The sequence below is a fragment of the Arachis hypogaea genome, chromosome 19 (genome assembly GCF_003086295.3).
Source record: "Arachis hypogaea cultivar Tifrunner chromosome 19, arahy.Tifrunner.gnm2.J5K5, whole genome shotgun sequence".
Lineage (NCBI taxonomy): Eukaryota > Viridiplantae > Streptophyta > Magnoliopsida > Fabales > Fabaceae > Arachis > Arachis hypogaea.
Window position 1 is genome coordinate 42,744,252 of NC_092054.1, and position 17,500 is coordinate 42,761,751.

Genomic DNA, 17,500 nt, shown 5'->3' on the forward strand with positions numbered 1-17,500 from the left:
TAAAGAGTTAAAAATCACACTTTACAGTCTCAATTTTTTTTAACAATTGAAAAAATCCATTCCCTTTCAAGTATACAGAGTTAAATACATAAGATGTTACTTACAGCCCATTGCATTCGCTTCTGTACAGCTTGCCAAGTCAGTTACATAGAAACTGGGAAGTACCATTACTTTACACCAACTTGGACATTAACACCATCTCAAACAACTAAAAATTTTACATCTATAAATACGGTTAGAGTCCTATTATATACCTTATTAAATCAGTCATCACAGTATCTATATATCTATTTATCTGAACCATTCAAATATTTTACAATATATCTCAATGATGTAAATAACTGATATACTGAACTTTTAGTACAAAAACCTGCCTCACCTAAAACGCTTCCTATATTCTATATGCAGCGTAGCAACAAATCAATGGCGATTTGAAGTGTAGCATATTCACTAGACTGCAATCTATTGCGCTGTTAGTTACTGACAAGTATTCACCTAACTAAAATTTTTAATATTCCATGGAATTTAGTGAAGTACCTACCCTATTGAGACTCAGAAAATCAGATTAGAATTGTTACAGTTATAGCACGTGGTATCTCATTGTATCTCGATTACCTATATCTTAATTTAATGACCTAATTAGCATATTAGTTTCCACTTTTACATTTTCTGTAGTAATATTTTGCTACAGAGGTAATTTCCATGAACTTGCACATGAAATTAGCTTAATGAATTAATTTGATCAATGAGTTTGTAAAATGATAAACTAAATTCCTTATTTTTCAAAATCACAACTTTTAGTTCATGTATACAAATTTCTGTTTGAACAATTGTTAGTATAGTGTTAATAAACACTTTTTAATTGTGACCAATATTATATCAAAAATTAGTTCGTACTTTTTTACTAGGGTCAATATATCTTATAAACTATTTTCAAATATCATATTTCATCAAGTATCTTAGACTGCATTTGTTTACAGGCACAGAATACTGAAACAGAAACACAAAAACATAAAATGGTATTTAATAGATAAAACATAGACAAAAACATTGTATTCAAAGACACTGAATTAGTATATTTTATATCTATCCTAACAAAAAAAATATAAAAACAATTAACAAGTAACACAATTTATTTTTTATTTTTTTATTATTTTTATTAATTTTTTATAATTATATTTTTTTATTATTAAATTTTTTTCCCCAAAATTTTTAAATGAAAAAAATAAAAATAAATTATACTTTCATAATTTATCCTAGTTTATCACTAAACAAAATACAAAAACACTCATTTTTTTGTCTCTATCATTTGTATCTTATTTTTAGTATCTTGTCATATTTTCAAAACCAAATAAGTCTTATAGTACCAAAGTAACATTTAACCGCTCACATCAACATTACACTTACCAAAGTAATATATGTATTCTCTTATAGTGTCTTTTAGCAAAGTTGTTTAAGGCTTTAACCTGTAAACTTACAAATAAATAATAGTTGTACTCAGCTTCCTGGCTGTTACTAAAACATCTGATAATTGATATGAACGAAGCAAAATTGAGCTTACGGGAGAAAAAAAAGGAAGAAAAAGAAGAAATCAAACAAACAAAATCAAGTAATTTGATTAATCACAGCTTCCACAAATCCCCAACCATCATCATCATCAGGTCCTACCCAATAACCACATAAAAATATTTCCATGCATTGTACATTATTCATATTATAAGAGAAAGATTCATATATAAATCTTGTGCATGACATGAAGCAATGTTGAAACCTTCCTTTCACGGATAAAATGTGACGATTTGAACTGCAAGCAACAAGAGTCTTTTGAGCTGAAAATAAAATATATCCTGTCACACAGTAAATAAATAAATAAAAAAAACACGAAACGCAACCATGATGCTGCAAACTCAATGCAACCATGATGCTGCAAACTCTGCTTTAAATATAACTTCCAAATTTTGCCTGGTGTAATTCTGATGTTGACATTCAAGCTACCATATACCATATACTTGCACCTGCTGCATGACTATGTTTAAGGCTTTTTGCAGCAACAAGCACACACACACACAGAGAGAGAGAGAGAGAGAGAGAGAGAGAGAGAGAGAGAGAGAGAGAGAGAGAGAGAGAGAAGGGGGGGGGGGGAGGGGGAGAGTGACTGTAACATAATACAGCTGCATACTTTGTATTGCCAAATGAAACTAAAATGCAGCAAAATAGCAATCTGTTAGAGTTTCCTTTGTATAGCTGTAGAGTTTGTTTTGTATAGCTGGCAGGTTAGTTAGTTTGTTAGATTTAAATCCTACACCACTAGTTAGCTATTTAATTTTTCCTATTTGTACAGCTATATATACTGCATATAGCTTTGACTCTCTGAATTAATTGAATCATTCCAAAATCCCTTTCTCTTCAAGCTTGCTCTTGCAAGGTATTTGAATTGCAAGCTCGATACCATTTTACAGTGACAAAACTTTTCTGAGAAGCAAAGAAAGGTGGTGAGGATGGAGAATATTCAAGAGCAGAGTTTGGGAAGCTTCAATATGAATTCTGAATTCTTACCTAATCAGTGTTTAATCCTAGCTTATATACAAGTCAGCTTCCAAGTTTAACTTGTTAGTTAACTTAGCACATAGACCTAACAAACTGAACCTGTTAGGAGCTACCACCTGTAACAACTAACTAATTAATCGTAAGTGACTTTAGCTACAACTGCACTCTGCCTCTATCTACCATCAGACAGAATATTTACCACACAAATAAAGAGGTAGAACAACCAATTTGGTCCTCAAAAGCTCATTACTCATCATTACAAATTACGATTGGGATACCATAAACTAAAAAATATTTTCCAAAGACTAATTTGCCAGCATTTAGAGATGCCCAAAGGGACAAAATTCCCAACCTAACCTGCAGCTTAGAACAATGTACTAATTTATTAAAATTAGGTACCAAAGTTATTATGCTACGTAAAATCCGAGTCCTACTTAACCAGCAGTAAACATATCTTCGGCAGTTCCACCCTTATAATAATGACTAATTCTCATACAAAAATCCAACATGGGCATTCCAACAAATTAAATTACATAGGCTCCCAAATTTAAAATTGAACACAATTTGATAATTAACTAATGTTACCTGATAAATTTCAAATTGCATGAATTATTATTAGAGAAAAATGAAAAAAACAAGCCATGAGCATTGCAATGTTAAACCCTCTATAAGCAAGATATAATCACAAACAGTTACAATGCATAGCCCTGAAAAGAAGAATCTAACCTGCAGTAACAGTTTCACTGCTTGAAAATCGAACCAGAGAAGATTCTAATCGCTGCACTTCCTGAAGACAAAAATCATTCAAAATTAAATTGAAACATAGAGGGAGTGAATAAATAAATAAATACATAAGCCGTTTTGAAAGAAAAGCTAGGGTTCGAAGAGACAGACAAGTTTACAAAGTGAAAGTACCTTGATTGGGGGTGGTGGCCGCGGCAGAGAAATACGTACCGGAAAAGCGAAGCTTGTGGAAACTAAGCACGTCATTTTGTTGAGACCACCACTGCGGGAAGCAGCATTTGCTCTGATGGGGTCTTGTGATAATTGATGGAGTTGCTGCTGCGGAGGCGAAGCTGACGTGGCTTGAGTTTTAGGGTTAGGGTCGAGGGAATGACCGGATGAGGAGGAGACAGGGTTGTAGATAGGGGTCTTCGCGGTGCGGTTTGGTTCGGTTAAAAAATCATCCAATCCGAAGCGGTGCGGTTTGAATTGGATGAAATTTTGTTGGAAATTCGATGCGATTCGATCCGATTACAAGCGATTTGGATCAGTTTGGATTTGCAATTTTTTAATATTTATATTCGAAAATAAATAAGTATAAATAACATTTATATTCCAAAAAAACCTGTAAATAATATTTACATTTATATAAAACAAAATATATAATTATAATACACAACTAAAAATATTATTCGAAAATATTATTAAAAAATAATAATACTAAAATAATAATATTATATTTTTATATAATACTAACAATAACAAAAATTAAAAAAATTTAATTTAAATACATAAAATAATAAAATTTATGAACTTACATAAATTAGATGATCCAAATAATTGATGATATATTCTTCGAGTGCCATATAATTACGTACCATTTTTAATCACTACAAATTAATAATTTTTTTATATAATTTTTTTCCTTCAAGCAATTCTAACTCTAACATTCTTCTTCAGTCTCTCAACTTCTCCTCTCACGATAAAATTGTGAAGCATTCAACAACAACACAAACACCCTTAACTCTAACACTCTTCTTCAGCTTCTCAACTTCTCTCACGGTAAAATTGTGAAGCATTCAACAACAACACTTATGGATGAAAATGGTCCCCAGAAGCTCAATTTATAGAGCTTCTTTGAGGGTTGCTGGTTACCGGAATAAGAGGCTGTCCCCTACATGCAGACCACCTGCAACATGCCCTCCCGTATTGCTCCAGGCTCCTCGAAAATGAGCGAAGACTCTGCTTCGCTGCTAGAATTCAGAGGCAACACGCTCCCTGCGTGTTGCCAGGGCTGTGCCAACCGTCACTGCAAGCCACTTCACCACGCCTCCATGCATGTTTTCAGCACCTGCCATGCCTCTGACGCCCTATCACCATGCCCCCAGCGTGTTGAACCTGACACCCACAATGCGGCAAAACACCCCTTCCCAATATTGAGTCAATATACCAAAGATGAACATTTTGGTATAATGGTAACTAATTCAGTAAATATTATTATTTTTAATTAGTATTTGGTTAATAATAATTTATATTTATATTTATAAAAATTTATACATATAAAATATATAATTTGTATATATATTAGCTAAAAAATTTACCTATATAAATTAATACCGTTTACATTATATTTGTTAAAATTTATACATATAAATTAATAAAATTTATTTATTAAAAATAATTTAGTATTTATACTGACTAAATATAAAATAAAATTACTAAAAATTATTGATTCCTAAAATTTTTTGGATTCTATTTTTGGTGAGACAATATGATTATTTTATCATTTTTATAGTTAACTCCTAATGAAAAATGTATAATTGCTAAGTTAAAATGATGAGTTGGTCATCAACATGTCACTTAACAACGGTCAATTCAACACTTTAACTTAATATATAAACTCCGTTAAATTAGTAAATAATTAGTCGATAAATTAGTTTTTAATAAAGAAGATTAGAAATGTAAATATTATATCAAATTAGGATAGAGCTCATCGAAACGAGAATTTTGACACTAATTTCAAGAAATTCGACCCAAGATTGGACCGAACGGACCGGACCGGTTGAACCGGCCCAAACCGAGCCCGTGGGCCCAACCGGACCAACCTTTAAATGAGCCAAAGCTCATTTTCTTCTTCAAAATGCAGCAAAAGCGGAGCTGAATGCAGAGAGGAGAAGAGAAGGGCACGAAACCCTTGCGTTAACTTCCGAATGCCATAACTTTCCGATCCAAGCTCCGATTGCCGCACCGTTTGCGGCCACGCGACCACCGCGTCAAGCTCTACATTTCTACTGGAACAATTTCATAGGTAACCTGCTATTTCACCTCAGCCTTTTCTTCCCCAGTTTTTGGAAAATTAAGCGGAGATATTGAATTTCTTTACTCTTTGATGTTTTAGGATCCAATTAGCTTGAGAAAAACATTTACTCTTGCTTATGTGAAGCTTGGGTAAGGTGAAGATACCATAATTCCATTTTAATTTTATTGAATTTATGTTTTGGATATTAAAGTGGGTATATATGTGTTATAAATGTGTATTAGGTTGTGAATAAATAATTGGGGTTTGAAATAGTGAATATTGGAACTTGGAGGAAGCATAGCCTAGAGTTTATTGAGCTTTTGAGGGGCTGTCTTGGTTTTAATTAAATTGCTTTGATCATTACATAGGAATTGGCCAATGTTTGGTTTAAGTTTCTTGCATTTAATATATAATGTTCTGTGAAAACTGAAAACTTAGGCTAGATGACACTACAAGAGAGGCGGGAATGGGCGCCGGGATTGGATTTAGTGGCGGTTTCCAGCAACCGCTGGTATAACCGCTGCTAAATCAAAATTTCGCAGCACTTCATTAGAAAACCGCCGCAATGTTTATCCATAGTGTCCAAGTTTCCGCACATTTAGCGGCAGTTTCAAATCACCGCTAAATATTAATATAGTCTCTGTCAGGGATATCGGCGGTTGCAAACCGCCGCCAGATATAATAGTTTTTATACTCATTGAACCAAAACAGAGGCGGTTTAAAACCGCCGCTAATTTAAGTGAAATTTAAAAAAAATAAAAATTTGGGTTTTCCAATAAAACACGCATAATTGGTTTAAAATATTATTCAATTATTTTTAAATTCGTTTTATATTTTTTATTATTTTAAGAGTGAATATTTTTAACCTTAGAATCTAAACTTGTAGCAAAAACAAAATTGAAATATAAGCAAAACAAGAAATATATATCCATCAAAATACGAACAAAAAGAAATCTCTTTCAAAGAGTTGCTCAGTCTAATTCAATAAAATGTTTGCTTCAATACAAAATATCTCCAAACCTAATATTCTATTTTTCACTCTATCACTCCACGAAACTCATCCCTTGCAGCAATGTCTGGTGGCAGCTCCTCACCTTGCCGTTGAAACAGATAAATTAGAGCACTTTCCATCGCCTTCATCTTTTTCTTCTCTGCTGCTGCCTCATCCTCCATCGCCTTCCTCTTCAACTTCTCGCCTTTCAGCTCTGCGTGCAGTTCAAGTAGTTTCCTCTGAGTCTCCTCTAGTTGGACTCCGTTGCCAGGCGCATGTGAATTTAGACCGAAGAGTTAACTAGGAGTCGGTCCAAAACCCACATCACGTACTCTACCTGGTTTCTCTTTTCCGAAAACCTGAGCGATGGAATCATTTTGAGACAACACCCTAGATGACTCATCATGTTGCTTAATCTCCTCAATTCTTTCCTACAGACACGAATTAGCAAATACAATAAATATGTTGATGGGTCCATCTCATGTCAAGAACACACCAAAAGATAACAACATAGGATGCCAACCACTATAAAAAGAAGTAAGGGATAAATGAAACTCAATCATTCAAATTCTACCCCAACTGTTTCCAAATTATATCGAAGTTCAAAATGTCTATAAACATAACAGGTAAATTTGCAATGATAATTAAAGTAAGCTGAATTAGAAATTGTAAAGGTCTCTTGGTCCATTATGACATAGGGGAGTAAACCATTCACCAAAGAGGTAAAAAAACAAAATAACATAGAAAAGTAGACTACTAGAGGTCTTAACTTTATTGATCAATTATAAGTAGTAGTACTTACATTGATAGCTCTTGCTTCATCATTCATATAGGAGCCATCTTTTTTTTTTTGTGCACTTGATCTATAACTCTCCTCTACCGACTATTCTCCTTTGTTGTTCCGACTGTATCAACAAATTTTATGCCATTACCGTAATTAACACAATCAAGGCAACCTTAAGTCACAGAAATAGTCCAAAGAATGAATAACAAAATGTAAAGTACATCTTCTTCCATCCGTCGTGCAAAGCTTTTTGAACCGCCTGTGTGGGTATATAGTTGCTTTGATCGATTCTTCGCATTTTTCCTGCACTTCTCCTATTGGTCCATTAGAGGCAAAGGGCGATTAGAAACTGATTTAAAAAGACTCAACACAACATAAAAACTATTGCTGTGTACCAATGATCTACTAGATTACCTTCATCTCAGCTTTGGCACGATAGTCAAGGAACCATCTCCAATGCTCTTGATCAATTCCCGGCGGACGGTTCTCAATATTTTGTTCAGTCATGAACGTTGGCTCGAAATAAGCATTATACAACCTCAGCCTTATTTTCTTCCAAGACTTCCCCATACTTTTCAAAATATTTTTCTTGATAGTTCCTTCGCTATCTTCATCAAAGTGGAAAATTTGCTATATAGATAATAATAATTTGTCAAAAATTGTAAAAATAAGCATATTTATTTCAAAAGGGATATAAACTTTTACCTTCACACATTTGTTATAAACTTTGTCCTTAGTGGTAATCTTACGCCAACTTTCCTCACAAATAGGAAATTTTTCAAAGTCAGATCCTAGCAGACCAAGCACGCCACTCAACAGTCCAGCTTCGTTTTCAATTGCTTGCTTTGCATTGTTGAACCTGAGCATGATCTTTCTACCGTTAGGCCGTTCCATAGCCTCCCTCATGCTTAGTCTTGCCGGCTTGATTGTGCCATCGGAATCTATAAGCCAAACATAATACCTTATGTGTATCCGTAGTGGATAGCATGCGAGAATCACAATACATAACAAGAGTCTAAATCATGTTGAACATATAAAAATTATTAAACAAATTACCGATTATCCTGACTTCTCAAAACTCTATAGTCTTGCGTCCTTTGCGATTTTGAGCTCTAGAATCAATAAAGGAGTCATCAACTTGTTGATCAACAGAATCTACATCATTGGCATTATCCACGGAGTTTACATGGCTTGGCTCTGAGTTCTGAATATTATTTGTGCTCGTTTGTGGAGCAGGCCTTGGTACACTGCGCGGCAGAAGGAATGGGCATGAAGTTGGAGGGACACTATCACCACTGTCTGGGAGAATTCCAAAGTCATTGTGGTGGGAAGTCGAGACCGGAGGTGGAGCCGTTTGTGGTTGCTGACATCCTGGTCCTAACTTTGGTTTTTTCATGAAACGACATTTTCTAGCCATCTTAGAAGATAAAGGGTGCCTGTTTGAACGAAAAAAATAAATTAGAGTCAAGAGGAGTCAAAGCACATTCATGCTTTGTGGGTAAATTTGTTACAACCAAAATTGAATTATAATTCATTGACTAATTCACATAGAAAAAAACAAGTTTCCATATAGATATAAGATTACATAAATGAAAAACTATAATTTCTGCCCAAGAATCTAAATTACTCCCAACCATTTCAATATGAAAAAGCACCACATACATTCAAGAGTGTTTCAAATGCAAAGGGCAACTCCAATAGTCTGTCTAGCATTATTGTCTTATATAGCTATAATCATTATAACGAGTATATGAGGCCAAAAAAAATGTTATTTTATAATAACCATCGAATAATTAAGTGTTTTTTTAAACAGTGCACTTCACTTCACATACAAATTTTCTTTTTTTGTTGTTGTTGCTTCTACTGGGTACTCTGTTTTCTATTATATTGGCAACATGGCTTAGCAATAAAAAACATTCTTTGTATAACACCTACTAATCAGAGTACTAAGGAGTACCCTTTATATGCTGAATTTCTCAATTTTACTTTTTTGATATGTGGTGTTAATAATATATATATATAAAGAATACAAAAGATCAAGCGGACCTTGAGTTTTATTTTTCACCCTTATTAGCAGGCACACATGATGATTATGTGGAAATCAAGTTATGACTCTTATGGATACTTACTCAGTTTCTTACATCTCAAATCAATCCTAACTATACTATTATACACTCAAAAAATAATATACACAAAAAAAATTAATAACTAAATCAATAATCATATGTTATATTTTTTAATTAAATAATTAACTTCTAAAATAATCAAATATACCAAAATAAAAGAACTAAATCTATAATAAATAAACTAAATAATCAAGCTTTGACCTATGTTTGAACTACTTTGCTTTTAACTCTCTATAAAACCATGTTCTCCTTGTTAAGTTTTCTCTCTTTATTTGATATAGTTGTTCAACAAAAAAAAAAGATACAAGACCATATAAGAAAAAACACTCATCAAACGAAGCTCATTATTAACATGATTTCAAGCCTTTTATTAGGGTTTATGTTATTCATCACTGCCCAAGGGAACTAATCATCAGTTTTAATTGTTTCAGGTAATAAAATACCATATTTAATTTTCTTTAATTAGTTATTTAAAATCCTAGGCAGCTAATTTCCCATTACCTAATAAGTTTCCACCAATTCTTGATGAAACTTCAAGTCAGAATAGTAACCAAAGCAAGCTTGAGGTGATGACTGGAATTATAACTCTTACCCAAAAGAAAAATAGGTTATGATGAAAGGAACAATATAGATTTCATTTATAATATATGAGCTACTACTGTAATCAATTATTTTAAGATCAACCATTTTATTGATAGAAAGAGGAGGGTTACCGAAGTAGAGAGGATGGGTCAACAGTAATCTCGACCGGAAGACGACCACACTGGCGGAGAGACCTGAGCGACCGGCAGCTTCTGGAGACCCAGGTCCGGCGCGAGCTGAGGATCCCTCATTAGAGCGCGAGTTGCGAGAGCTTCTATTGGCTGGGGGTGCCTTCGTTCAATTTTTTGATTTAGGGCTAGGGTATAAGGATTGAGAAGCAGATGAACTTACTAATAGCGGAGCTGGGGTATTTAGTTTGTAACAAAACAAGCTGCTACTATAGTCCTGTGTCTTTGAAGTTTGAATGGTTAATAATATACATTATATCTGTAGTTGTTTGTTTTTACTTGGTGGTAGCTATGTCTAGAGGTATTGGGAAATTAAGAAAAACTATAAGTAAAATAATGAAGAAAAATTTAGATTTTAATAGTTGGACTGTAAATATATTTACTATATGATACTACAACATTTCTAATCCATAGAGATTTATAGATAGAATTTAGCTACATAGATAGAGAACTGTTTTATACATTAGATAAATACAAAAGTAAAATAGGAAGTTTTTTACCTTCACTTCGTCAAGTATTTTCTGTGGGAACCACGTTTCCGTACTTGTTATAAACTCAAACCCAAATTTAGCCCGGTACTTTCGGTCCCATTGAAGCAGTTCCTAAAAATAAAACAAAAAACCGTCTGAAATGGGTTTCATCAACGAATATGAAAAGGATTTTGATAATGAAATTGGGGATCAGCAATCAAACCCTCATCATTGAAGCCGGAGCATGACCAATGGCTCGATAGAGGTGACTGTGTCCAGAGAAGGCATCCAGCCATGACTGTATACGAGACTCTTTGAACCACAATTACCTTGCAAAGGATGTTGCGTGGTCCGAAGAAGAGAATGGAGACGCCTCTATCATCTTCTCTGCGAACCAACGGCTTCTGGTAATGAGAAAGAAGTTTCGTGTCTCCAATTTCCCTGATAGGCCACGGACATAGAAAGAATGTGCAGGGACAATTAAAATATACGATTGTAGGAAGTCTTATATGAGAGGTAAGAGTTAAATAAAAGAGCTTTATATGAGAAACCAGTCAAATAAAAGAGCTTCATATGAGAGTATAGGTTTTAAAAAATAAAAAATTTCTCAATCAATTCAATCTATTGTATACTGATATGACTAGAATACAATCCACTATCTATCATAGGTGAATACAGTAGTATATATGCATGAAATCCCGTGAATATGAGCTACATCCATGATGGAGAAATGTATTTTAGGAATCGGCGGCCTCATCACAATCCTGAACCCCGTCATCAGTGGATTCCTCTAAAACCTCATTTCTTGTCAACTGCAAGCCTTCGACATCAATTCAGGAAAGCTGGTCATACAAGACTGGGGGAGAGTACCATACGTAATAAACTCGACAATATATTGCAAGCAAAACAATGTAGCAAGCGACGGAATAACTCAATGGAAACAGAATAAAAATTACTTGCATCCCAGATAACATGTAGCTCACGAAAAGTATTGAGGAGGAGGCTTACTCATTGCAAAATTCTGTGCTTTCTTAAAAGAATACTTCTATAAAGAATTGCTGGTTCCAAGTCCAAAAAATGAAAAGATAAAGAAAAGCTTCCTTAAAAATTGAAAAAGAAAACAGGAAAAACTGTTAAAATTAAAAAAAATAATCAAGAAATATAACTAAACAATCATAATGACAGAGAATAAAATCTTCAAAATATCTTAAAAAATGGAAAACATAACAGGAATGATAGACAGATTTAAAAGACAACAAAAAATATATAAATAAACAATTATAACAGATGGAGTATAGAATCTTAAAATTGTAGATCTGTTATCTTAGATATGCTTCTAAGAAAAATACCAAGTAAACTACGACAAACTCTTCTAAAAAAAAATTACAACTGCGTCGATATATAACTTTTCGTATATTCAAATTTAATTTGAGAATATGTTACCATCTCCAATTATTTTCAATTTTTTATGGACATAGATCTACCTAAACTCTAATTTAACAGCATCTATATCCTACCTATGATAGAAAATATAAAATCCAAATATGTCTACGTCAAGTATATAAAGATTTCTTTGATTAGATATTTTGAGTATTAGAAAAATAACTCATACAGCACAAGATTGATGAGAGAGGTCGTAAGCATAACAATTCAGTGCATACTCCCAGTATCTTTTGAAAGAACTCGCTAATATTATACAATCTCCGGATTAAAAAAATGAAATTATAGTGGAGCAAGAATAATGCTACAAATTAAAGAGGAAAAAGCCAAAAACACACAACTTAAAATAATTGATTCAGTGAAAAAATATAAATAGTTGGTTTAGTGAAAAAAATAAATTATTAAACCCTCAACTCAAGATCAATATTTCAAAACTATACACCCGTAGCAGGTTTATTATACTAACAACCTTTGAGTTACTTATTTTCATGCAGAATCTACCTCCATTAGAGGCTCCTCTAAAATTGATAGAAAAAGTTCTAATGGCCAAAGATATAAAGTGGAAAGATGATGGTGTTCTTTCTACCTCAATTGATATGATAATATTTTCTGAAAAGGAGATAAACTAGAAAATTTGGACTTAAGAGTCTGAATTATAATAAATAAAATAGCTCTTCAGAGTTTAGCACTAGTTTCAGAGGTGATAATGAAAGAGGGTATGTTAATATGTTAAGAATTAATGTCACTTCTTTAGTTATATACATGACCATGATTTCCATTATCTCCAATTATGCCCACTTTTAAGATAGATGAGACTAATTAAAACAGAGCTTCTAGATGAGAGATAGATGAGATTTCTCTGCATTTATTCTTCAACAAAACAGAGAAATCCCAATAGCAGAGACATTGAGACATCAAATTGAAATCCAAAAGAGACTAGAAGAACAGCTAGATGTATTTACCATTTATACGATTCAGATAATAGTACAGTTGGTATTTTTATGCATTTATTTTTGGTATTTTTATCAAACCTTGGAATAAAAATAGTATAATTTGACATAGTTTAACTGAAAAAATTGAAATATTAAAAATAAAACATGCTTCATAACCAATAGGTACAGAAGAAATTGTAGATAAGAATAGAGGCTCAAGAAAAGTATTTGCAAGTTGTGTTAGAGAAAGCTCAGAGGACACTTTCCATGGAAGGTTCAGGCAGTAATCTAGAACCATCTCAAATGCTCAATTGACCGAATTCAACTCTGCCTTGTCTAATTTCAGGGAAAACATGAACAACAAAGATAGCAAACAAAGCATATCAGACATGAATGATTTTTATAGTTAAGTCTATGGTTTAGGTTTCCATAATTACCATGAAGTAATAAGGGGAGAAGAAAATATTGATCAAAAGCCTAAGATTAAAGAGGGTTCAATTCAGTTTGACTTAGACAGCAGATGTACCTATGATCTTGTATCTGCAAGTGGATGTGGATCTGAAATTGAAGCCAAAATGCTTTCATATAGGCTATGATCATTTTGAACAAACCATATGTTTTTTTTTCTTTCATATTGTTTAACTAAGGTTACGTATTAGGAATAAAGTTTATCTGATTCACTTAGCAATATCTTTAATGATCTTAACGTCATGATAAAATCTTCATGAAATTCTATATTTATCTTCACGATTCTACATGAGAGATAGATGAGATTAATTAAAATCAATCAAGTCTCATTACTCAAGAGAAACAAAATAACAGAGCAATTCATTCTTGCTTATCAATACATACGTTTCAAGTAGTTAAAGTTATGACAGAAACAGAATAATGATTAGCCAGCTTAGCTTGCTCATATGGGACCAAGTCACATAAATCAAATTCCTAACTCTAAACAGCAGTAGTTAGCCCCAATTAATAGAAGATATGGACAAATTCTTGTTCAAAATTCCGAACAAGGGGTGAAAGCACTAATGAAAGTTCAAAGTGTTAGAACTAACCAGGGACAGGGAGAGGCTGCGATAGCTCAGGATGGCGAACGGTAGAGAGTGGCTCAACAGTTTCGTGCACGGCGGGCAGAGGACCCAGGATCGGCAGCACCTTCGCAGTGGAGCAGCGATGGCAGAGTTCGCGCGCTTCCAAGGAATCTTTGTGGGGTTCTACTTAATTTGGGGAAGAATGAGTTAGAATATATAGGAAAAATTAAAAAGGGGTAAAGGAGAAATTGAGTTAACAAATCCTCACCTGGTGGCATTTTGTGATGCAATCGTCGCTGATTTGTGGCACGCGAAGAAGTCATGCCTTCACAACCTTGTTTTGTGGCGGCTCTGTGTGAGGTCCCTAATTCTTCGCCACTATGCTCTGCCTCTGTTGTAGTGTGACCATAGGATAAGTTGGAATGCAGGTGTATGTTTAAAGTTTAGCAATTTGTTGATGAATATGTTTGGTAGGTGGTTGTTGGATAATTAGTGATTTGATTATGGAATGGAGATTGTTATTATGTTAATTTAGAAAGAAATATGGTTGAGTGTTGTTGCTGGAAATTGTGTTGTGTTGGTATTGATAGGTTGATAATGAATGGAATGGAAACTTTGGATGAGAATAAGGTTTAAAGAGTTTGCAAAACTTTGGTTTTGGGCTGAACTTCGGCGAGCTATAACTTGGTTTTCGGAACCTCAAATTTATTCCAACTTGTTTTAAATGAAAATTGAGTTCGTGAAGTTTATACCGTTCGAAGAACAGAAGAAAAATGATTTAAAACAATTAAGTTATGCCCGTCGGAAATTTTGGTGTCGATTATGTAACTATGCAGGGTGACATTTTATGATTCTGCAGCTTGCCACTGAATCTGTTTTTTTTTTAAAAAGAACGTACGTCCACCGTATGCATGGCCCACGCGTACGCGTGGTTTGGATTTTGGCGATGTGTACGCGACTAGTCTTATGCATACGCATGAGGAGCTGGTAAGCGTGTTCACGCATATGCCTGGCCCACGCGCACGCATGACATGAAGTTTTCACCTACACGTACGCATGACAAAGGGACGCGCGCGCAAGCTGCACCTTTACACTCCCACGCGTACTCGTGAGCCACGTGTACGCGTGGCCCCTGTTCCAGCAAACATGATTTTTGAGTTTTAAAACTTATTTCAAACTTCTAAACTTCTATTTTCATTCCTTTAGTCATAAATAGTAGTATTAAACCTGATAATCAGATGAAGTTAAGAGATGGGGATAACTTGAAGGTAAAGTAAAGCTGAAAAGTGATGAATTGATTATGAAGTGTTACAAATGATCATATATGATACTTGGCTGGATATTCAAATGAATGATTATGCATGATACTTGGCTTGAATGATTAAATGATCTGAGATACGAGATTCCCTGGATAAAGTACCGTGGCTTGCCACCTTGTGTACCAGGTTGAAAATTCGATACTCTGTTGACCCTACGACGTAAGGGTGACCGGGCACTTATAAATTCCTGGGAATGTTAACCCCATTGAGTAATATTGATTATTTGAGAAAAATCTATGCATAGACTCCTGGGGATGCACGTCGAGGGCCAGTCTAAGGTTTTCGAACTTGTCGGGTTGGTTGAATAACCGACAGATGAGTCTCATCAGCCATAGGACAGGTATGCATCATATGCATACTACTTGAATTACTTGTTTGTGCATTAACTGGGTGTTCCTAAGTGTACTTTCCATGTTAAATGTATATTTGTTACCTGTAGTATTTGTAACCTTCTTGTACTTGCCCTTATTTGTTTATTTGTCTGTGAAATGCTGACGGAGATGGAGGTATGGAGGAATGGAAGTATGTGACTTAGATTTTAAGGTTAAGTTAAGTTAGGCTTAGATACTCTTAGAAAACCACCTTTTATGTTTTCTATTTAATACTTTAAGCTCTATAATCTGAGTGTCGGCGTTCTGAGTTTGCCTCTGGCATTCCCAGGACCTTATATCTTATTTGTGTGGCACCTTTACCATACTGAGAACCTCTGGTTCTCACCCCATACTATGTTGTTATTTTTCATATGTGGGTCGAGAGGCATCTCGTAGATGTCTAGACTCCTGAAGCGAAGTGGTTACTGGGTTATTTTGTTGTACAGTGATCTATATATATATTTATATGTACTTAGCTTTCTCTCTGCATAACTTATTCTTTTTTATCCTCTTAGAGGTTTATGGAGAGACAGAATTTTGTTTACGTACATTTGGATTTTGGATATGTTTATATATATATATATGTGTGTGTGTGTGTGTGTGTGTGTGTGTGTGTGTATCCTCTGACCAGCCTTGACTTCGCGGGCAGAGTTTGGAGCTTGTTATTTTGTATTTTTGGCACTCTATTCCTACTTTTTATAATCTTATGTTTGATGGTTATAGTTTCCTTAGCACGCAAGTTAACTCATTTCTTGAGCATTACGTTTTTATTTCGTGATTTTTATTCCCTCTATTCTTCAAGACTCCTAGTATATTATAATCTTTCTGCTATTATATGTACACATTTTATTTTAGAGGTCGTAATACCACACCACCTCTGTTTTATGACTTATGCGTAAAGCTCAGTGTGGCAGGGTGTTACATAATATCTATACGATTTTTATTATGAGTAAATGGTGGAATGACAAAATAATTGTATGTCTTACAGAAAATATAATTAGGGGTTGAAGTCTCCCTTTTTATCAGGATTCACATTGTCTTTTGCGAAAATTGTCCGAATTTAAATTTGTACTTCACTCTTAAATCAAAGTAGTAGAATTCATATATGATAGCTATAAAACCCGGTTGATTAATGACTGATTAACCCATAAAGTAAAATTAATTCTAGAAAATTAAAAATGTGAATTTTATGGCTTAATATGATAGAGAAAATTAAAACAAGAATTTTGACACCAATTTTAAAAAAAAATTGGCTCAAGATTGGGCCGAACAGGCCAAACCGGGCCAATCGGACCTGTATTGGGCCCAAGGTCTAGCCCAATAACAAATAAGTAAAGGCAACAGTCTTATTTGCTGCCAAATGAACTTAGAAACACAGCAAGGAAAAGGGGGAAAGCTTGAAACCCTTTCCCAAATTCACTTCAATCTTTAATTAATCATAACTTTTGATCTGGAGCTCTGATCGTTGTATCGTTTGTGATCACGCGACCGCAGCGTCAAGCTCTACAAAGCCTATAAGGTTGTGCAAGAGGTAAGCCACGTTTTAACTTGAAGGGAAGGCTTAGTCTTGCCTCCTTAATCCTTAGGTAAAATAAGAATCTCAACCCTAAGTTAAACACTTGGAATTTTATGATTTAGTGATTGAGTTATTGTGTTTGCATGTGATATTATGGTTTAGGTAGTGTATATATGTG

General features: G+C 34.1%; 2 protein-coding genes across 5 annotated transcripts; both read right to left on the minus strand.

The window, feature by feature from the left end:
• Window positions 1-1,591: 1,591 nt before the first annotated feature.
• Window positions 1,592-3,796, minus strand: LOC112779738 (uncharacterized). The gene is made up of 3 exons (XM_025824077.3): window positions 3,463-3,796; window positions 3,274-3,334; window positions 1,592-1,847 (listed from the first exon to the last, which is right to left on the minus strand). Exons 1-3 carry the CDS (start codon window positions 3,535-3,537, stop codon window positions 1,606-1,608), a joined length of 378 nt encoding a protein of 125 aa, XP_025679862.1. The 5' UTR covers window positions 3,538-3,796; the 3' UTR covers window positions 1,592-1,605.
• Window positions 3,797-6,474: 2,678 nt separating this feature from the next.
• On the minus strand, window positions 6,475-10,506 carry LOC112779737 (uncharacterized). 4 transcript variants are annotated; one of them, XM_072226458.1, is made up of 8 exons: window positions 10,184-10,467; window positions 9,972-10,057; window positions 8,401-8,780; window positions 8,050-8,285; window positions 7,759-7,974; window positions 7,566-7,658; window positions 7,363-7,465; window positions 6,475-6,991 (listed from the first exon to the last, which is right to left on the minus strand). In XM_072226458.1, the coding sequence occupies exons 4-7, from the start codon at window positions 8,248-8,250 to the stop codon at window positions 7,424-7,426; spliced, it is 552 nt and encodes a 183-aa protein (XP_072082559.1). In that variant the 5' UTR covers window positions 8,251-8,285; window positions 8,401-8,780; window positions 9,972-10,057; window positions 10,184-10,467; the 3' UTR covers window positions 6,475-6,991; window positions 7,363-7,423. The 4 variants fall into 4 exon arrangements, with proteins under 4 accessions (XP_072082559.1, XP_025679861.1, XP_072082558.1 ...); XM_025824076.3 differs by lacking the exon at window positions 9,972-10,057 and having other exon boundaries at window positions 10,184-10,506; XM_072226457.1 differs by having other exon boundaries at window positions 7,363-7,658; window positions 10,184-10,270.
• Between the last annotated feature and the right edge of the window lie 6,994 nt (window positions 10,507-17,500).

Coding starts and splice junctions, on each gene's coding strand:
- LOC112779737 (XM_072226456.1), bottom strand. CDS start 8,250: ATGAGGGAGGCTATGGAACGGCCTAACGGTAGAAAGATCATGCTCAGG. Junction 7,975..8,049: donor TTTATAACAAATGTGTGAAG/GTAAAAGTTTAT, acceptor TTATCTATATAG/CAAATTTTCCACTTTGATGA. Junction 7,659..7,758: donor GTGCCAAAGCTGAGATGAAG/GTAATCTAGTAG, acceptor ATGGACCAATAG/GAGAAGTGCAGGAAAAATGC.
- LOC112779738 (XM_025824077.3), bottom strand. CDS start 3,537: ATGACGTGCTTAGTTTCCACAAGCTTCGCTTTTCCGGTACGTATTTCT. Junction 3,335..3,462: donor GGCCACCACCCCCAATCAAG/GTACTTTCACTT, acceptor TTTTGTCTTCAG/GAAGTGCAGCGATTAGAATC. Junction 1,848..3,273: donor CAGTGAAACTGTTACTGCAG/GTTAGATTCTTC, acceptor ACTGTGTGACAG/GATATATTTTATTTTCAGCT.